The 20,796-nt window shown below is 57.2% G+C and overlaps 1 protein-coding gene across 1 annotated transcript in view; it reads left to right on the top strand.

The window, feature by feature from the left end:
- The window catches only part of CD109 (CD109 molecule), an 82,807-nt gene that overhangs the window by 52,399 nt on the left and 9,612 nt on the right, over positions 1-20,796 (top strand). The window contains exons 22-31 of the mRNA XM_054162487.1: positions 605-718; positions 1,537-1,755; positions 3,703-3,847; positions 4,963-5,139; positions 8,421-8,502; positions 10,165-10,393; positions 11,952-12,117; positions 12,996-13,186; positions 16,653-16,808; positions 16,897-16,962. Coding sequence (XP_054018462.1) covers positions 605-718; positions 1,537-1,755; positions 3,703-3,847; positions 4,963-5,139; positions 8,421-8,502; positions 10,165-10,393; positions 11,952-12,117; positions 12,996-13,186; positions 16,653-16,808; positions 16,897-16,962 — 1,545 coding nt within the window. The remainder of the gene's footprint in view (positions 1-604; positions 719-1,536; positions 1,756-3,702; positions 3,848-4,962; positions 5,140-8,420; positions 8,503-10,164; positions 10,394-11,951; positions 12,118-12,995; positions 13,187-16,652; positions 16,809-16,896; positions 16,963-20,796) is intronic.

Below are 20,796 nucleotides of genomic sequence, written 5' to 3' on the forward strand. Positions count from 1 at the left end.
GAGAGAGGCTGAGCAGTCAGCTTCTTGCTGCTGCCTGCTTGCAGGGTGTCTCAGTCTGCTTTCTCTTGTGCAGCAGGGATGGGTCCTTTATGGATCCCCCAGGAAGGAAACTGAGTAGTTGGTTTGGGGGAAAAAACCCCAAACAACCCCCAAACACTTGAATTGGGTTTGCTTCCATATGCAGGGGGGGAAGATGGGGACACAGAAAGAGGATGAAGCAGCAAGCAAGGGATGGTGAAGCACAAAGACAATTCCCACCGTGGATCTGGGGCAGGTTTCAGTGATCCAGCAGCAAAAACTGAGATGCTGGAGATTCTCCCTATGGAGCCAGATGAGGCCTTGCTTGACCAGGAGGGTGGTGAGAGCCTGGCACAGGCTGCCCAGGGAGGTGGTGGAGGCCTCCTGCCTGGAGGTGTTTGCAGCCAGGCTGGAGGTGGCTGTGAGCAACCTGCTGTGGTGTGAGGTGTCCCTGCCCATGGCAGGGGGTTGGAACTGGCTGAGCCTTGAGGTCCCTTCCAGCCCTGACAATGCTGTGACTCTCTGAATTAGAAGGAGACAAACCTAACTCCCTCCACAGGGCTTGACTGCTGCTTTTGTCTTGCAGTTAGAAGCTTTCCAACCCTTCTTCCTTTACCTGAACCTGCCCTATTCGGTCGTCAGAGGAGAGCAGTTCATTGTGGAAGTCAACATCTTTAACTACTTGAAAGAAGAAGCTGAGGTAAAAAACAACAATCTCTTGGGACTTAAATCTTACCAGACAGCAGGGTGCTCACCACTGCTGGAGGCCAAGGGCAGCCTGGGCTGCAGCCAAAGCAGCACTGCCAGCAGAGCCAGAGAGGGGATTCTGCCCCTGTGCTCTGCTGAGACCTCCCCTGCAGGGCTGGGTGCAGCTCTGCAGCCCTCAGCACAGCAAGGACCTGGAGCTGATGGAGAGGCTCCAGAGGAGGCCAGGAGAATGCTCAGGGGCTTGGAGCAGCTCTGCTGCCAGGCCAGGCTGAGGGAGCTGGGGGTGTTGAGCCTGGAGAAGAGAAGGCTGCAGGCAGAGCTCAGAGCAGCCTGCCAGGACCTGAAGGGGCTGCAAGAAGGCTGCAGAGAGACTGTTGGCAAAGGCCTGCAGGGACAGCAGCAGGGCCAAGCGCTGCAAAGCAGAGCAGAGCAGCTTGAGCTTGGAGGTGAGGAAGAAGTTGTGCAGCAGGAGGGTGGTGGAAGCCTGGCAGAGGTTGCCCAGGGAGGTGGTTGAGGCTCCCTGCCTGGAGCTGTGCAAGGGGAGGCTGGAGAGGGCTGTGGGCAAGCTGCTGGAGTTGGGGCTGTCCCTGCTGAGTGCAGAGGGCTTGGGCTGCCTGAGCTCTGCAGCTCCCTTCCAGCCCAGCCCATTCTGTGGTTCTATGACTCTATGCTTCTATGATTCTCTCTTTAGAGATCTTTACTCTTGCCTTCAGTGCCTGGACCACGAAGCTGTTTCTCTCTGAACAAGAAGGGTGGCAGCTTGTGAAAGCCTCTCTCCACCATTAGCTCTTTGTGTTCCTGTGTTTGCAGGTGACTGTGATCCTGGACATGAATGAGGCTTTTGAAATCATCCTGACATCCAATGAAGTAAATGCCACAGGCAACCAAGAGTCTGTGTCTGTGCCAAGTGAAGATGGGAAAACCCTGCAGTTCCCAATCAGGCCAAAGCAACTGGGGGAAATTCCCATCAGAGTGACAGCAACTTCATCTGCTGCTTCTGATGCTGTCCTCCAGACAGTGTTAGTGAAGGTAAACACCCTGCAGCTTGGCTGTCCCTGAAAGTCACCATGCCCTGAAACAGGCTACAGAGTGCAGCCCCCTCCAGGGAGGTGTTCGAGGCCAGGTTGGATGAGGCCCTGAGCAAGCTGGTCTAGAAGAGGTGATGGAGACAGTGAGAGGTGATAGAGACAGAGCTAGAGGTAGAGACAGAGCTAGAGACAGAAAGATAGAGACAGACAGAGAGAGAGACAGAGATGATAGAGAGGCAGAGATGATAGAGAGATAGAGATGATAAAGACAGAGAGAGAGACAGAGATAGATATGGATAGAGATAGAGAGGTAGAGATGGAGAGACAGAGATGGAGATAGAGACAGAGACAGACATAGAGATAGAGATGGAGATAGAGATAGAGCTAGAGCTGAGCAGTAAATACCAAAGATGGAATTAGAATAAGGGACTCCTTACCAACAGCAGGGGCTCACAGCTCAGGGGGATGTGGCTCACAGCTCAGGGGGATGTGGCTCACAGCCACCTCCAGCCTGGCTGCAAACACCTCCAGGCAGGAGGCTTCCACCACCTCCCTGGGCAGCCTGTGCCAGGCTCTCACCACCCTCATGGGCAACAACTTCTTCCTCACAGCCAATCTCCATCTCCCCATTGCTAGTTTTGCTCCATCCCCCCCAGTCCTATCCCTCCCTGACACCCTCAGCAGTCCCTCCCCAGCTTTCTTGGAGCCCCCTGCAGATCCTGGGAGGCCACAATGAGGTCTCCTGGGAGCCTTCTCCTCTCCAGCCTGCACAACCCCAACTCCCTCAGGCTGTGCTCACAGCAGAGCAGCTCCAGCCCTCTGCTCATCCTCATGGCCCTTCTCTGGACACCTTCCAGCCCCTCCAGATCCTTGCTGGAATATTCCACCCCCCCTGCTCAGGGCAGGATCAGCTGCAGCAGAATGCTCACAACTCTGTGCAGTCAGGCTCTTAATCACAGGATCACAAAGGGTGAGGGGCTGGGAGGGCCCTTGCAAGTCATCCAGTCCAACCCCTCTGCCAGAGCAGGACCCTTCAGAGCATCTTGTTCCAGTGTCTGAGCACCCTCACAGTTACCACAGCTCTTTTTACAGTGTTGAAAAGGAAATGCCTTGGTTTCAATTTGCCTGCATTGCCTCCTGCTCTGGGCTCCAGTAGGAAGAGCCCCAGCTCCACCTTCCTCCTTGACACCTTCCCTTCAGGCATTTGCACACATGGCTGAGCCCCCCTCAGCCTTCTTTTCTCCAGGCTGAGCAGGGCCAGCTGGCTCAGCCTCTCCTAAAACCACTTTAAGCCACTACCCTGCAGGGCTGTGAGCTGCTTCCAGGTGGAGCCTCTCACTCACCACCCTTTCTGCTGAAGTTCAGGAGAGTCTGAAAGTCCTTTGTAGAATACAGAGTTAACCAGGCTGGAAAAGCCCTTTGAGGTCATCCAGTCCAACCTATCACCATCTAACCAACTGAACCATGGCACTGAGTGCCTCATCCAGGCTGGCAGGCTGAGGGAAGAAGCCCATTCATTAGCTCTGCTCCAAGGACATTTTCTTCTTCCCCCCTCTCCCCCAAGGGATTTTGCCTGCATCAGGAAATGACAACTCCTTGGTCATGCATCTAGCTTCAGTGAGGCCACAGCACTGCAGGTAGCACAGGAGTACCATCTGCAGCCTTGCCATGTGCTTGGCCTTGGAGCTCTGCCCTTGGCATGGATGCTCTCCTTGACTCTGGGGAGTGTCAGTGAAATGTGGTCTGCAAGAGCAACTCATGGAGGTAGGTTGTAGGGTTCCTGTGTCAGCCTGGACAGGCCAAGAGCTCAGCTCAGCTCTTGAGGTGTTAGCAAGCAGCACAAAGTACCTGGCAGAGTGCTAGGTGCCTCAGTAGAGCAAGCACACAGCTGCTGCCCTCAAAGCAGCACACTGGAGGGGCTGACAATAATCCTGCCTTTATGTTCTAGGCTGAAGGAGTGGAACAGACATACTCTCAGACAGTCCTCTTGGACCTGACTGGCAATAAGCCACAAGCAGTGTCAAAAACCTTGGAGTTCACTTTTCCTGCTGATGTGGTCAGTGGCAGTGAGAGAGTACAGGTCACTGCTGTTGGTAAGGACTGCCTTAGTCTAGCTCCATCTTGGGTATTTACTGCTCAGTCTACCTCTACCTCTACCTCTCTCTCTCTCTCTACCTCTGTCTCCATCTCTCTCTCTCTCTACCTCTACCTCTCTCTCTCTCTCTACCTCTGTCTCTACCTCTCTCTCTCTCTACCTCTACCTCTACCTCTCTCTCTCTCTCTACCTCTATATCTCTATCTCTATCATCTCTATCTCTATCATCTCTATCTCTATCATCTCTATCTCTATCATCTCTATCTCTATCATCTCTATCTCTACCTTTACCTCTGTCTCTGTCTCTACCTCTATCTATCTCTCTACCTCTGTCTCTGTCTGTCTCTATCTCTACCTTTACCTGTGTCTCTGTCTCTATCTCTATCTCTACCTCTATCTCTATCTACCTCTACCTCTATCTCTAACTCTGTATCAACCTCTGTCTCTCTCTCTGTCTCTATATCATCTCCATCATCTCTATAATATCTTCTATCTCCATCACCATCTCTATCATCTCCATCAGCTCTATCTCGATCATCTCCCTCTCTCCCTCTCTAGCATCTGTGTCTATAGCTCGTTCAATAGTTTGCTTTTTCCCCCACTGGGCTATTGTTGGACTCAGTATCTAAGATCTATGTGTCCATAATCCAGCTGCTGGCATCTCACACTGCAGCAGGCTGCTCACAGCCACCTCCAGCCTGGCTGCAAACACCTCCAGGCAGGAGGCTGCCACCACCTCCCTGGGCAGCCTGTGCCAGGTTCTCACCACCCTCCTGGGCAACAACTTCTTCCTCACAAACAACTTCTTCCTCACAGCCAATCTCAATCTCCCCACTTCTAGTTCTGCTCCATCCCCCCCAGTCCTATCCCTCCCTGACACCCTCCAAAGTCCCTCCCCAGCTTTCCTGGAGCCCCCTTCAGGTACTGGAAGGCCACAATGAGGTCTCCTGGGAGCCTTCTCCTCTCCAGCCTGCACAACCCCAACTCCCTCAGCCTGTCCTCACAGCAGGGCAGCTCCAGACAATTTGTGCCAGCTCAGAACCCCCTGCAAGAGCTTTAGCTGCTGCTGCTTTTGTTCTGTTGTGCCATTTACCATGACATTCTGCCTTGCAGGTGATCTGCTGGGGCCGTCCATCCATGGCTTGGCAGGGCTGATCCAGATGCCGTACGGCTGCGGCGAGCAGAACATGATCAACTTCGCCCCCAACGTGTATGTCCTGCAGTACCTGACCAAAACCAGGCAGCTGAGGGAGGATATCAAAGCTAAAGCTGTGTCCTACATGAGGAAAGGTCTGTGTGCTGCACAGGGAAACAGTGTTAGCTGCTTTTTGTGAGCTCTTTGTGGGTATAGAGGCTTCTGCAGCTCTGCTCTTAGGTATTGGAGATGCTGCGCTCCTGGTGTCATGGGAACTGGAAGGGGAGTCCTCAGCTTCTCTTTCCCTTCCTCTTTCCAGGCTCTCAGAATTAAAGAGCTAATGGTTCTGCTTGCAAAGGCAAGATGTGGCTGTGGGCAGCCTGCTGTGGTGTGAGGTGTCCCTGCCCATGGCAGGGGGTTGGGACTGGCTGAGCCTTGGGGTCCCTTCCAGCCCTGGCAGCTCTGTGACTCTGTGAGCCAAAGGTTATCCAGAACAAACCCAACCTTGCTTTTCTGGAGTCACTGCCTTCTTCTGTTTTTCATATTAAATACACATTTTAGCAGGTAATTCCTATGGATTTCACAGCTCACAGCATGTTAGGGGCTGGAAGGGACATCTTCAGGAGCCCTTTGGGTCCAACCACCCCCTGCCAGAGCAGGAGCAGAGAACCCAGCACAGGGCACACAGAACACATCCAGACAGGGCTGGGAAGGCTCCAGAGCAGGAGACTCCACAACCTCTCTGGGCAGCCTGCTCCAGGGCTCTGGGAGCCTCCCAGGGCAGAAGTTCCTCCTGATGCTGAGCTGGAACCTCCTGTGCTGCAGTTTCCATCCACTGCTCCTTGTCCTATGCCAGGGTGCAGCTGAGCAGAGCCTGTGCCCTGCCTCCTGACCCCCAGCCCTCAGCTCTTGAGAGACATTGATCAGATCCCTCTCAGCCTTCTCCTCTGCAGACTGAACAGCCCCAGGGCTCTCAGCCTCTCCTCCCCAGGCAGTGCTGCAGTCCCTTCAGCATCCTTGCAGCCTCCCTTGGGCTCTCTGCAGCAGATCCCTGTCCCTCCTGAGCTGGGCAGCCCAGAGCTGGCTGCAATATTCCAGGTGTGGGCTGCCCAGAGCTGAGTGCCAGGGGACAATCCCCTCCCTGCTGCTGCTGGACACAGCATTGCTGAGCCCAGCCAGGAGGCCTTTGGCTCTCTCGGCCCCCTGGGCACACTGCTGGCTCCTCTTCAGCTGCTTGGCCATCAGCACCCCCAGCTCCCTTTCTGCCAGCAGCTTTCCAGCCACACTGCCCCAAGCCTGCAGCCTTGCTTGGGGTTGTTGTGCCCCCAGGGCAGGCCCTGGCACTTGGTCAGACACTGCTGTGTCATCTTTCTTCCAGCAGCTTTTATTAACCTAGAGCAAAGGCAAAGCAAAAGCAAAGTTGCCTTCCCACCCCCCCAGTCCTTTGTGGGGGTAACAGATCCCAGCCTGGAATCACTGCTTCAGCAAGCAAGCTCTGCTTGGTCTGAAAACTTTGGTGCTAGACCCCAAGCAGGAGCCAGCTCCATTCCCAAGCTGTGTGAAAGGTGAGACCCTTCCCTCTGTCACAGAGTGGTGAAGTCCTTCCCACCCTGCTCTGCTCCCCTTGCAGCCTCCTGCCTCTCCTGGCTCCCAGGCCCCGCTCTGGGAGTCCCAGCCTGCATCTTCCTAATGGGATCCTGCTTTCCCCTGCCTTCCCACTTGGGTCTGTTGACATTTGCAGTGTCATTTTTCATGCCTGACTGAGTGCCTCTTGGCAGGGATGTGGTGGTTCAGAGCCCCCAGGTCTCCTGCTCCAGACTTCCCTGGGTTAGATGCTCCAATGTTTGGAGCCTTCTGCGTGACTGTGGTGGGGTTGGGGCTGAGAAGGAAGCAAGCCAGCTGCAGCAAAGAGCTGAGCCTTCTCCCTCTGCTTCTGCTCAGCTCTCCCATCCCTCCCAAGCTTGACACATTCTGGCATGCACTGATGCCTTGTGCTGCTCAGCAGTCTGTGTTACACAGGCTGCTGCTCTGAGCTGAGTGCTTGTAGGCTACCAGCAAGGAGCTGATGGTACTCAGACCTGCCCCTGGGAAGGAGGAATCAGCTGCAGCAGCACAGGGCAGGAGGTGATCTGCTGGAGAGCAGCCCTGTGGAGAAGGAACTTCTCAGGACATCAGCATCTTCAGGTCTGGAGTGTCTCAGAGGCACAGAGTGCCAGGGGCTGGAAGGGAGCTGCAGAGCTCAGGCAGCCCAAGCCCTCTGCACTCAGCAGGGACAGCCCCAACTCCAGCAGCTTGCCCACAGCCCTCTCCAGCCTCCCCTTCAACAGCTCCAGGCAGGGAGCCTCAACCACCTCCCTGGGCAACCTCTGCCAGGCTTCCACCACCCTCCTGCTGCACAACTTCTTCCTCACCTCCAAGCTCAAGCTGCTCTGCTCTGCTTTGCAGCCCTTGGCCCTGCTGCTGTCCCTGCAGGCCTTTGCCAACAGTCTCTCTGCAGCCTTCTTGCAGCCCCTTCAGGTCCTGGCAGGCTGCTCTGAGCTCTGCCTGCAGCCTTCTCTTCTCCAGGCTCAACACCCCCAGCTCCCTCAGCCTGGCCTGGCAGCAGAGCTGCTCCAAGCCCCTGAGCATTCTCCTGGCCTCCTCTGGAGCCTCTCCATCAGCTCCAGGTCCTTGCTGTGCTGAGGGCTGCAGAGCTGCACCCAGCCCTGCAGGGGAGGTCTCAGCAGAGCACAGGGGCAGAATCCCCTCTCTGGCTCTGCTGGCAGTGCTGCTTTGGCTGCAGCCCAGGCTGCCCTTGGCCTTCTGTGCTGCAGGCTCACCCTGCCTGCTCCTGGCCAGCTTCTGCCCCCCAGCACCCCCAAGTCCTTCTCCTCAGGGCTGCTTTCTCTCCCCTCCTCCCCCAGCCTCTGCTGCCAGTGAGGATTGTCCCAGCCCAGCTGCAGAGCCCTGCACTTGCTCTTGTTGGACCTCCTGAGGTTCAGCTGGGTTCTCCTCTGCAGCCTGTCCAGGTGGCCCTGGATCCCATCCTGCCCCTCTGGGGTGTGGGCAGCCCCCCTCAGCTGGGTGCTGCTTTCAGTCTCTGCCATTGATAAGAATATTGAGGAGCACAGGTCCCAGCACAGAGCCCTGAGGGACACCTCTGTCACTGCTCTCCAGCTGGACTTCAGGGCACTGAGCACCACCCTCTGGATGCAACCCTCCAGCCCATTCCTCACCCTCTGAACAGCCTCTGTGCTGCTGCTGCCTGCTCTCTCTTCACCTTCTGCCCTCTTCTGTGTGTTCCCACACGTCTGGGAGGGGTTTTCTGTGAAGCAGGAGCTCAAGTTGTGCCCTGCTCAGCCTTAGGAGGTGCCTCCCTTCCCAGCAGCAGGCAGCTGGGGCTGGACCCTGGGGGAGAGGAAAGCCTTCAGCCCCTGTCTCTGCTTTTCCACTGCAGGCTACCAGAGGGAGCTGCTCTTCCAGAGGGATGATGGCTCTTTCAGTGCCTTTGGAAACCAGGATCCCTCTGGGAGCACATGGTGAGTAGCTCTGCCAGCTTCCCCCTGGGGGCTTGGAGTATTTCAGGTATTTACTCTGGGCTTAGGAATTGTTTTGGCTTTTTTGTCGTTGTGGAGCTGGTAAAACTTTCCAGCTGGGTTTAGCCTCCTGCCTGAGTTTCCTTGAGGAGCTGAGGCCAATTCTAAGGTCACCCTGCTGGAGAACTTGCTGTCAAAGCCATCAACAGAGCAAAGCCTTTCACTGCTGCAGATGCTGGAGGAGGACTTATTTTAGCCAGGGGAATAGCTTGGGGCTGCTGAGAGATTTCTGTGGCTTCCCTCAAAGGGATGAAGAACAATAACTAACTGACTGAGCCTTGTGGTTGACTGGAAGTATTCAGAGCTGGGTGAGCATCACTGCTGCAGACAGATCCTCAGTTCCCTCCAGGCTGAGAGCTGGCTGAGGCATTTTCTAAGGGGTGGACAGAGTTAGTGGTGGTGAAAATTTGTCCTCCTTGCCTCTTTCCCTCCTGTTTCTGAGGATACACAACTGGGAAAGCCTTTCCTCTGCTGGATTTCACCCTGCTAAAGCATGGGAGGGGAGTGGTGGAAACTGGGCAGATACCAGAGGCAAGCTGCAGAGCCACAGAATGCATCTGCTTGGAAGAGATGCCAAGGCTCAGCCAGCCCAACCTTCCACCCAGCACTGCAGGCTCAGCACTGAGCCATGTCCCTGCTCCACAGCTGCTGGAACAGCCCCAGGGCTGGGCACTGCAGCACTGCCCTGGGCAGAGCATTCCAATGGCTGAGAGCCCTTCCAGTGCAGAAATATTCCCTGGCATCCAGCCTGAACCTCCCCTGGCACAGCTTGGAACCATTGCCTCTGCTCCTGTCCCTTGCACCAAGGAGCAGAGGCTGCCCCCTCCTCACTCCAACCTCCCTGCAGGGAGTTGGAGAGAGCAATAAGGTCTCCCCTGAGCCTCCTCTTCTGCAGGCTAAGCAACCCCAGCTCCCTCAGCCTCTCCTCCCAGGGCTGTGCTCCAGACCCCTCCCCAGCTTTGTTGCCCTTCTCTGGACACCTTCCAGCAGCTCAACCTCTTTCCTGACCTGAGGAGCCCAGAACTGGACACAGGACTCCAGGTGTGGCCTCAGCAGTGCTGAGCACAGGGCAGGATGAGCTCCCTGCTCCTGCTGGCCACACTGTTCCTGCTGCAGGCCAGGATGCCGTTGGCCCTCGTGGCCCCCTGGGCACACTGCTGGCTCCTGTTCAGCTGCTGTCAGCCAGTCCCCCCAGGTCCCCTCCTGCCTGGCTGCTCTCAGCCACTCTGCCCCCTCAGGCTCAGGATGGATGGATGATCTCTGAGGTCCATTCCAACCTGCCTGGTTCTGTGATTCTGTGGCTGGGGAATGGTGCTAAGGAAGTTCCAGCTCAGCATGAGGAGGAACTGCTGCACTGTGAGGGTGAGGGAGGCCTGGAGCAGGCTGCCCAGAGAGGTTGTGGAGTCTCCTTCTCTGGAGCCTTTCCAACCCCCCCTGGCTGCATTGCTGTGTGGCCTGCCCTGGGTGCTGCTGCTCTGGCAGGGGCTGCACTGGATGCTCTCTGCAGCTCCCTTCACAACCTCTGATGCAGGGTGGTGCTGTGCAGCTGTGCAGCTGTGCTGTGTGCTTAATGTTGTGCTGTTGGATTGACCTTCTGCCCCCCAGGCTGTCAGCCTTTGTGCTCAGATGCTTCCTGCAAGCTCGTCCCTTCACAGACATCGACCCGGAGGTGCTGCAGGACACGGCCCGCTGGATCGTCCGCCACCAGGGGCTCGATGGAGAGTTTCATGAGCCTGGGAGGGTGCTGCATACTGACCTTCAAGGAGGCACCAGTAACCCAGTGGCTCTCACAGCTTATGTCATGTCCTCCCTCCTGGGCTTCCCAGACAAACAGGTACTGGAGGGCAGGAATAGAATCCATAGCTCCTGGAAGGCTTCACAGCTTGTCACAGGACCTGGCAAGCACTTTGCAGTTGCAGGAAGCAGAGGGAACCTGATGGTATCAGACCTCCCCAGGGCAATAGAGAGGGGATTCTGCCCCTGTGCTCTGCTGAGACCTCCCCTGCAGGGCTGGGTGCAGCTCTGCAGCCCTCAGCACAGCAAGGACCTGGAGCTGATGGAGAGGCTCCAGAGGAGGCCAGGAGAATGCTCAGGGGCTTGGAGCAGCTCTGCTGCCAGGCCAGGCTGAGGGAGCTGGGGGTGTTGAGCCTGGAGAAGAGAAGGCTGCAGGCAGAGCTCAGAGCAGCCTGCCAGGACCTGAAGGGGCTGCAAGAAGGCTGCAGAGAGACTGTTGGCAAAGGCCTGCAGGGACAGCAGCAGGGCCAAGGGCTGCAAAGCAGAGCAGAGCAGCTTGAGCTTGGAGGTGAGGAAGAAGTTGTGCAGCAGGAGGGTGGTGGAAGCCTGGCAGAGGTTGCCCAGGGAGGTGGTTGAGGCTCCCTGCCTGGAGCTGTTGAAGGGGAGGCTGGAGAGGGCTGTGGGCAAGCTGCTGGAGTTGGGGCTGTCCCTGCTGAGTGCAGAGGGCTTGGGCTGCCTGAGCTCTGCAGCTCCCTCCCAGCCCATTCTGTAACACAAGTGGTGCTGTGGTGCCCTGCAGGGTGATCTGCCCTTCAAACCCTAGAGGCAGCTGCCTTTAGCAAGAACATTGTCCTGGCTTCCACAGGGCATCAGGGTGGCAATTTGGGACACTAAAGGAACAAATGCCCTGCAATAATGGTTGCCTAAACACCTCTGCAGACAGAGTCACAGACCCACAGAGGTGTCAGGGCTGGAGGGGACCTCAAGGCTCAGCCAGTCCCAACCCCTGCCATGGGCAGGGACACCTCACACCACAGCAGGTTGCTCACAGCCACCTCCAGCCTGGCTGCAAACACCTCCAGGCAGGAGGCTGCCACCACCTCCCTGGGCAGCCTGTGCCAGGCTCTCACCACCCTCATGGGCAACAACTGCTTCCAAAACCTTCAGTCCAGCAGCTTTGCACCAACAGCTTGCAAAGAAATTTGAGCTCTGCTGAATGGGTTTCAAACCCTTGCAGCTGAGCTCAGTGAAGCATTCCCATTCAGAGCAGATCCAAAGCTTGGCCTTGGGGCTGTGTGCCTGAGCCCATGAGAGCCTCTGCAAGAGATGCTCAGTGTCTCTTGGGGGCATCTTGGTGGCAGTAAGGTTTCTGTTTCTCCATGGCCCTTAACTGTCCATAGCTCAGCCTGTATTTTATTTACTCTCCCTCCCTTCCTGTGCTCTTCATTTCCTGGCTGTCTCCTGGTGCTAGGAATGCTTCTGTTTCTCCATGGCCCTTAACTGTCCATGTCTCACCCTGTATTTCATTTTCCTTCCTCATCCCTTCCTGTGCTCTTCATTTCCTGGCTGTCTCTTGGTTCCTGTTCCTGCACAGCTCTCAAATATTTCAACACACAGCTGATTTGCTAAACCTTCTTTGATGTGACCTTGCTTTCCAGCATGCTTATGTCATCAAGAGTGCTACAAACTACCTGGAAGATAAGCTGGAAGAAGGCATTGGGGATAACTACACCCTGGCCATTGTGGCCTATGCCTTGTCCTGGGCAAAAAGCACCAAGGCAAAGGAAGCCCTGAATGCACTGAACCAGAGAGCAGAGCACCAAGGTACAGCACAACCCTTCTTCCACTCTGGTGGAGATGGACTTTACACAGTCACAGAGTGCCAGGGGCTGGCAGGGAGCTGCAGAGCTCAGCCAGCCCAAGCCCCCTGCCCCAGCAGGGGCACCCAGAGCAGCTCACACAGCAACACATCCAGCTGGCCTTGCAAGAGCTCCACACAGGGAGACTCCACAGCCCCCCTGGGCAGCCTCTGCCAGGCTTCTCTCACCCTCCCAGGGAACAAATTCTTCCTCCTCTTCCCATGGCACTGCCTCTGCCTCAGCTTCCACCACTGCCCCTTGTGCTGGCATTGGGCAGCCCCCAGCAGAGCCTGGCTCCAGCCTCTGGCCACTGCCCCTGCACAGCTTTAGCCCCAGCAAGGAGCTCACCTCTCAGGCTCCTCCAAGCCAAGCTCCAGAGCCCTCAGCTCCCTCAGGCTCTGCTCCTAAGGAAGAGCTTCCACTGCCTGCAGCATCTTTCTGCCTCTGCCATGGACTCTCTCCAGCACTTCCCTGAGCTCCTTCCTGACCTGAGGGGCCCAGAGCTGGACACAAGATTCCAGCTGTGGCCTCAGCAGGGCAGAGCAGAGGGGCAGGAGAACCTCTGTGACCTCCTGCCCACAGCCCTGCTGATCCCCCCCAGGCTGCCATTGGCCTTCTTGGCCCCCAGAGCACATTGCTGGCCCCTGGTCAGCCTCCCACCCACCAGCACCCCCAGGTCCTTTTCCCCTCCCCTGCTCTCCAGAGGTCCCTTCCAACCCCTCACACCCTGTGAGCCTCTGATCCTGAGATCCCATGTGTGAACATTAATGAAGAGGTTTTCCTTCTGTCTGCCCCAGGGACCTCTGCTTGTGGCTCTGAAGCTCTTGCTGGTTCTTTTTGCAGGAGAATTTCTCTTCTGGGTCACAGCTGCCTCTGAGCTGTCTGACTCCTGGCAGCCACCCTCCGTGGACATTGAGCTGGCAGCGTATGCTCTGCTCTCCCACTTCTACCAAGACAGATTGGTGGAGGGCATCCCCATTATGAAGTGGTTAAGCCACCAAAGAAACCACCTCGGGGGCTTTTCATCTACCCAGGTAACACCTTTTGCCTCCAGAGGCTTTGTTATGCTTCCCAAGTGGGCACTGCAGGAGGGAAAAAGGGACAGATCGGGGTTTAACATCATGGTTGCTGGTTTCTCTTCTACTTACATGCAGGCTTGGGTTTGGGATGATGTTGGCACCTTAAACCTGGGCTATCAGGTTTAGGATGAGGGCAAGTGTGAGACAAAGCAGAATTAGAGTCACAGAGTCACAGAACTGCCTGGGTGGGAAAGACCTTGAGGGCTTTGAGCCCAAGCAGAGCCTCACAGCCCCCTGTGCACAGCTGATAGGCCATGGCCCTAAGCTGCTCATCCTCTGAACACCTCCAGGGCTGGTGACTGCACCACTGCCCTGGGCAGCCTCTTCCAGTGCCCAGGGATCCTTCTGGTGAAGACCTTTCCCTCATACCCAGTCTGAACCCCCCTGGTGCAACTTGAGGCCATTTTGATGACATGAAAGACCAATAACAGAAGATCTGACACTGAGAAGAGGCAATGAAAAGTGGGGGGGAAAGAGGGAATCAGAGTTCCCAAGGGGGTCTGATGAATGTCTCTGTGTGCTTTGCTTCCCAGGGCAGGAAGCTCTTCCTGTTCTTTCCATGTGTAGGGCCTGAAAGTCTGTGAACTAAAATAGGAGTCACAGAGCTGCCAGGGCTGGAAGGGAGCTCAAGGCTCAGCCAGCCCCAGCCCCCTGCCATGGGCAGGGACACCTCACACCACAGCAGGTTGCTCACAGCCACCTCCAGCCTGGCTGCAAACACCTCCAGGCAGGAGGCTTCCACCACCTCCCTGGGCAGCCTGTGCCAGGCTCTCACCACCCTCATGGGGAACAACTTCCTCACAGCCAATCTCAATCTCCCCACTTCTAGTTCTGCTCCATCCCCCCCAGTCCTATCCCTCCCTGACACCCTCAGCAGTCCCTCCCCAGCTTTCTTGGAGCCCCCTGCAGATCCTGGGAGGCCACAATGAGGTCTCCTGGGAGCCTTCTCCTCTCCAGCCTTCACAACCCCAACTCCCTCAGGCTGTGCTCACAGCAGAGCAGCTCCAGCCCTCTGCTCCTCCTCGTGGCCCTTCTCTGGACACCTTCCAGCCCCTCCAGATCCTTCCTGGCACAGAGGCTCCAGAGCTGGCCCCAGAGCTCCAGCTGTGGTCTCAGCAGAGTGGAGCAGAGGGGCAGAATCCCCTCCCTGCCCTGCTGGCCACACTTCTCTTGCTGCAGCCCAGGCTCTGCTTGGCTCTCTGGGCTGCAAGTGCTCCCTGCTGGCTCCTGCTGAGCTTCTCCTCCCCCAGCACCCCCAGGTCCTTTCCTTCAGGGCTGCTCTCCAGCCAGTCCCTGCCTAGCCTGGATCAGTGCCTGGGATTGCCCTGCCCCAGCTGCAGGACCTTGCCCTTGGTCTTGTTGAACCTCATGAGGTTGTCCTGTGCCCAGCTCTGCAGCCTGCCCAGGTGCCTCTGGATGGATCCTTCCCTCCTGTGCCTGCTGCCCCACACAGCTTGGTGTCCTCAGCACACCTGCTGAGGCTGCACTCATTGCCTCTGTCCATGGCACCAGAGGGGAGGAGTAAGCTGTAGAGGAGCAACCTCCCCTGGTGCCTCTGCTGGAGGCTGCTCTGAGCCCAGCAGTGTGCTTTGTCCTCCTTCTGTTGCAGAAGGCTTTGGTGGGGCCATGGGGTCTGGAAGATCTTCCTTTCTCTCCAGGGGGTTTCCATGTTACTGAGGCCACAGCTTGGAAGCTCTGCTGGCACCCAGAGGGACAAATGGATTCACACAGCAGTTTGGATTGCATTAGTTGAAACCAGCTTTGAAACTGAGTGCAAGTGCTGGGTCCCAGGCAGAATGTCCCATTTCATCATAGCAGCTGCACAGGCTCTGCCCTTCATGACTTGCAGATGCTTGGGAGGGGATTCATCTGAGAGAAATTAGTTCTGCACCATGAAATGCAGCTCAAGACTCAGGCTGCTGCCCCTTGAGGCTCCACTGAGGTGTGAAGGTTTGCTGAGTGGCTGAAGAGGTCCAACAAGAGCAAGTGCAGGGCTCTGCAGCTGGGCTGGGACAATCCTCCCTGGCAGCAGAGGCTGGGGGAGGAGGGGAGAGAAAGCAGCCCTGAGGAGAAGGACTTGGGGGTGCTGGGGGGGAGAAGCTGGCCAGGAGCAGGCAGGGTGAGCCTGCAGCACAGAAGGCCAAGGGCAGCCTGGGCTGCAGCCAAAGCAGCACTGCCAGCAGAGCCAGAGAGGGGATTCTGCCCCTGTGCTCTGCTGAGACCTCCCCTGCAGGGCTGGGTGCAGCTCTGCAGCCCTCAGCACAGCAAGGACCTGGAGCTGATGGAGAGGCTCCAGAGGAGGCCAGGAGAATGCTCAGGGGCTTGGAGCAGCTCTGCTGCCAGGCCAGGCTGAGGGAGCTGGGGGTGTTGAGCCTGGAGAAGAGAAGGCTGCAGGCAGAGCTCAGAGCAGCCTGCCAGGACCTGAAGGGGCTGCAAGAAGGCTGCAGAGAGACTGTTGGCAAAGGCCTGCAGGGACAGCAGCAGGGCCAAGGGCTGCAAAGCAGAGCAGAGCAGCTTGAGCTTGGAGGTGAGGAAGAAGTTGTGCAGCAGGAGGGTGGTGGAAGCCTGGCAGAGGTTGCCCAGGGAGGTGGTTGAGGCTCCCTGCCTGGAGCTGTTGAAGGGGAGGCTGGAGAGGGCTGTGGGCAAGCTGCTGGAGTTGGGGCTGTCCCTGCTGAGTGCAGAGGGCTTGGGCTGCCTGAGCTCTGCAGCTCCCTTCCAGCCTGCACCATTCCATGACTCTCTGAGTCACTCAATGAGCTGAGAAAGCTTTGTCTCTGCTCTCCAAACCTCCATTTCACTTGGGAGGTTGAAAATCCAGCAGTGTGCCATGAGCCCTGGGGATGCAGTCAAGAAATGAAGTTGATCCTTTGGTTGTTCCATATCCTAATCCATTTTGGTGTCAGCAGGACTCCAGCATCTCTCTGGATACCTTTTGTGGTTTTGATGTATTTTTTGTTGTTAACTTCTTAAGGTTGCTTTTGAGAAGCTAAGGTCTGCAGTGTTCCCTTCCATGAGGTGATTGCATTAGTGAGAGAAGAGGGCAGAGCCTCAAGCTGCCCCTGGGGAGGTTGAGAGTGGAGCTTAGGCAGCAGAGTGGTCAGGGCTTGGGATGTGCTGGGCAGGGAGGTGGTGGAGTCCCCAGGGCTGGCTGTGTTTGAAGGTGGTTTGGCTGTGGGGCTTGGGGCTGTGCTTTTGGGCTGAGCCTTGCAGAGCAGGGTTGATGGTTGGGCCTGGGGACCCTGAGGCTCTCTCCCAGCCTGGCTGCTGCTGTGGCTCTGAATCCCCACAGGGCTGTGGAGCTGCCTGCAGGCAGCCTCCAGCCCCAGGGACAGCCTGGGCAGCAGGACCCTCCCAGGGCACAGCTTGTGCACAGGTTGCTCCCTCTGCAGGCTCCTACAGAAGGATTTCTTTCTCTCCACAGGACACAGTGGTGGCCCTGCAAGCCTTGAGCCTGTTTGCAACCCTGACAGCTGTGGGCAGGACAGAGCTGGCTGTGAGAGTGTCTGCACCTGCCTGGAGCAGCCCAGAGACGTTCTCCATTGACTCCCGAAACCGGTTCCTGCTGCAGAGCAAGGAGGTAGTGAGGGCAGTGGGCAGCAGTCCTGCCCAGCCTGCAGGCTGGGAGAGCTTGGCTAATGTGGGCTCCTCCTTTCCTTCTCTTGCAGATTGCTCCTGCACAGCCAGTGACCCTGACAGTGGCAGCAGAGGGCACAGGGTTTGCTGTCTTCCAGGTGGGCAGTGCAGTCACTCTGGGCTACCAAGCTGCTCCCTGTAAGGAAGGGCTGCCTGGGGAAGCTTCAGGAGGTTGTTCCTGTCACCAGGCTGCCAGGAATGGCTTAAATCAGGACCAAAGCACTTCAATAACTGATGAAAGCTGTGGGGCAGACTGGTCCTGCTTCTGGGCTGGGCCAGTCCCAGGCACAGACACAGGCTGGGGGCAGAGTGGGTTGAGAGTGGCTCTGAAGAAAGAGATCTGGGGGTGCTGGGTGCTGAGCAGCTCCCCAGGAGCCAGCAGTGCCTCCTGCAGCCCTCAGGCAGCTGTGAGCTGGGCTGCAGCCACAGCAGGGTGGGCAGCAGGGCAGCAGAGGGGATTCTGCCCCTGGGCTCTGCTCTGCTCAGACCTCACCTCCAACCCTGCCTCCAGCTCTGCTGTCCCCAGCAGGAGGAGGACACAGAGCTGTGGAGAGAGTCCAGAGGAGGCCACAAAGATGCTCCAAGGGCTGGAGCAGCTCTGCCCTGAGCACAGGCTGAGGGAGCTGGGGCTGTGCAGCCTGGAGGGGAGAAGGCACTGGGGGGACCTCAGAGCTGCCTTCCAATACCCAAAGGGATCCTGCAGGAAGGCTGCAGAGGGACTGTTCATGAGGGTGTCTGGAGACATGGTAGAGGCTAGGACCACAGAGCTGAAGAGAAGAGCTTTGCAAAGCCTGGGATGGTGCAGAGCTGTTTGGCTGTGAGCATGAGAGATTGGCTGTGAGGAAGAAGTTGTTGCCCATGAGGGTGGTGAGAGCCTGGCACAGGCTGCCCAGGGAGGTGGTGGAAGCCTCCTGCCTGGAGGTGTTTGCAGCCAGGCTGGAGGTGGCTGTGAGCAACCTGCTGTAGTGTGAGATCTCTTCTCCTGAGGCTCCTGCATTGCTGTGTGAGCATCAAAAGTGCTCCCAGGGACTGCTGCTCAGGACCCAGTGCCAGGTTATCTGCTCCTGAGGCTCCTGCATTGCTGTGTGAGCATCAGAAGTGCTCCCAGGGACTGCTGCTCAGGACCCAGTGCCAGGTTAGCTGCTCCTGAGGCTCCTGCATTGCTGTGTGAGCATCAGAAGTGCTCCCAGGGACTGCTGCTCAGGACCCAGTGCCAGGTTAGCTGCTCCTGAGGCTCCTGCATTGCTGTGTGAGCATCAGAAGTGCTCCCAGGGACTGCTGCTCAGGACCCAGTGCCAGGTTAGCTGCTCCTGAGGCTCCTGCATTGCTGTGTGAGCATCAGAAGTGCTCCCAGGGACTGCTGCTCAGGACCCAGTGCCAGGTTATCTTCTCCTTTTAGGTTCCTGATTTATCTTCTCCTTTCAGGCCACTGTGCTCTTGCCTCTTTGGCTGCAGCTTTGAGTCAGGAGGGGCTGTGGCCAAACTATTGTCCTTAAGACACTGGAGCAGCTTCTCCAGCATCTTTTCTTTCTTGGGATCATTTCTTTCCCCCTTCTGCTTCCTCTGGCAGGTCTGGTGCTCTGGAGGGAAGAGCACTGATGCCATTGGAGTGAGGTTTCTCTCCCCCCCCAGACACAGGCTGGACCTGGGTCACAAGCAGTAAATCAATAGGATGTGGCATTCCCATCACATTTCTTCAGCTGGGGCTCAGTGCCTGAGGCCTGCCAGAGTGCAGTGGTGAGATTCCCTCTGCTGGGAGTCTCCTTGCTGGCCAAGTGCAGCCTGTCAGAGCAGTAATTCATGCAGATGTCACCACACAGATCTGAGCCATTAGTGGCAGAGGCTGCTTGCCCAGCAGTGCATTCTTAGGGGAGGAAAAAACCCCAACAAGCTCATTTTGGGGTGAAACCTGACTGCCTGTGTGTGGAGGCTGGCAGTGCCTGCACTCCTCACCCTGCAGGAGCTCCAGGAATGGCTTTGCTTTGGGCAGTGTCACGGAGGAAAGAGATGTTTGCTTGTGGCTTTGTGCTCCTGCTGGCACCAAGGTCTCCCAGCTCATCCCATGGCTGGCTGGGCACAACCTATGGAGGACCAAAGGTGCTGATTCTGAACTGATGGATGGATGATGGTGGGAGCCTGGCCCAGGTTGCCCAGGGAGGTGGTTGAGGCTCCCTGCCTGGAGCTGTTGAAGGGGAGGCTGGAGAGGGCTGTGGGCAAGCTGCTGGAGTTGGGGCTGTCCCTGCTGAGTGCAGAGGGCTTGGGCTGCCTGAGCTCTGCAGCTCCCTCCCAGCCCAGCCCATTCTGTGGTTCCATGATTCTATGACTCTAATCTAATGCTGGTTGCTGTGTAATGATCACAGGATCCCAGCAGCAGCCAGGCTGGGAGAGAGCCTCAGGGTCCCCAGGCCCAACCATCAGCCCTGCTCTGCAAGGCTCAGCCCTGAACCACAGCCCCAAGCCCCACAGCCAAAGCACCTTCAAACACAGCCAGCCCTGGGGACTCCACCACCTCCCTGCCCAGCACATCCCAAGCCCTGACCACTCTGCTGCCTAAGCTCCACTCTCAACCTCCCCAGGGGCAGCTTGAGGCTCTGCCCTCTTCTTCTCTCACTAATGCCCTGGGAGAAGAGAGCAGCAGCAGCCTCTGCACAAGCTCCTTGCAGGGAGCTGCAGGCAGCCAGGAGCTCTCCCCTCAGCCTCCTCTCTTTAGACTAGACTACAATAAACCAGGTTGGAAAAGACCTTTGAGATCATCCAGTCCAACCTACCACCCAACAGCATCTGATCAACCAAACCATGGCTCCAAGTGCCACATCCAAGCCTCCTGTGGGCACCTCCAGGGATGGTGACTCCACCACCTCCCTGGGCAGCACATCCCAAGGGCCAATCTCTCTGTCTGGGAAGAACTTTCTCCTCACCTCCAGCCTAAACCTCCTCTGGCACAGCTTGAGACTGTGTCCTCTTGTTCTGGTGCTGGCTGCCTGGGAGAAGAGCCCAACCCCCAGCTGGCTACAACCTCCCTTCAGGGAGCTGTAGAGAGCAATGAGGTCTCCCCTGAACCTTCTCTTCTCCAGGCTCAGCAACCCCAGCTCCCTCAGCCTCTGCTCCCAGGGCTTGTGTGGTTTTTCCTCCACTCCCCTGAGCAGTCAGGCAAGGGCAAGGCAGAGCCCAGCAGTGATAACTTCTTCCATGCAGACCCTGGCTGCCTGACCTGTTCAGCACGTGGCTGCAGCCACCCTGCCCTGGCAGGCAGTTCCCATTCATTAGCTGCTTCTGGCAGAGGTTGGATCAGCTTTGTTTGTGTGCTGACAGCTGCCTGGGGCACTGCCAGCTTGTCTTCAGCAGAGGTTCTGCATGCCTGTAGCTGGCAGTGCTTCCCTGGCTTGGCTTCACCCTTGGTGCTGCCTTCTCCTGCCGAGCAGCTGGACAGCATCAATCTTCCCTTGTTGCACCACAGCTGGTCCTGAGAGCAAAAGCAAACATCAGAGAGCAAAGCCTCCTGTGCTGGCATGGGCTTGCCAGCCTGGAGCTGCCTTGCCAACCTCTGCCTTGGGCAGCCCTCTGCCATAGCTGGGAATCTGGGCTGCCATTTCCCCCTCTGCTGCCAGGAGCTGTTGAGCAGGGAGCAGGGTTTCCCAGGAGTGCTCTTCACTCCCTTCCCTTTAGCCAGGTGAAGTGCAGGGGCAGTTCTTTGAGCCACTTTCTGGGGATTTCTCAGGCAAAAGGCAAAGGAGATCCACCCTCTGCCCTGCCCTGTGCTTCCTCTTGCTGCCTCAGGCCACAGATGAATCATTCTTAGCATGCCTTGAGTTGGAAGGGACCTTAAAGGTCATCCAGTTCCAACACCCACCCTGCCATGGGCAGGGACAGCCCAGCAGAGCAGGCTGCTCAAAGCCCCAACCAGCCTGGCCTTGAACACCTCCAGGGGTGAG

This window comes from Dryobates pubescens, chromosome 6, assembly GCF_014839835.1.
Source record: "Dryobates pubescens isolate bDryPub1 chromosome 6, bDryPub1.pri, whole genome shotgun sequence".
Lineage (NCBI taxonomy): Eukaryota > Metazoa > Chordata > Aves > Piciformes > Picidae > Dryobates > Dryobates pubescens.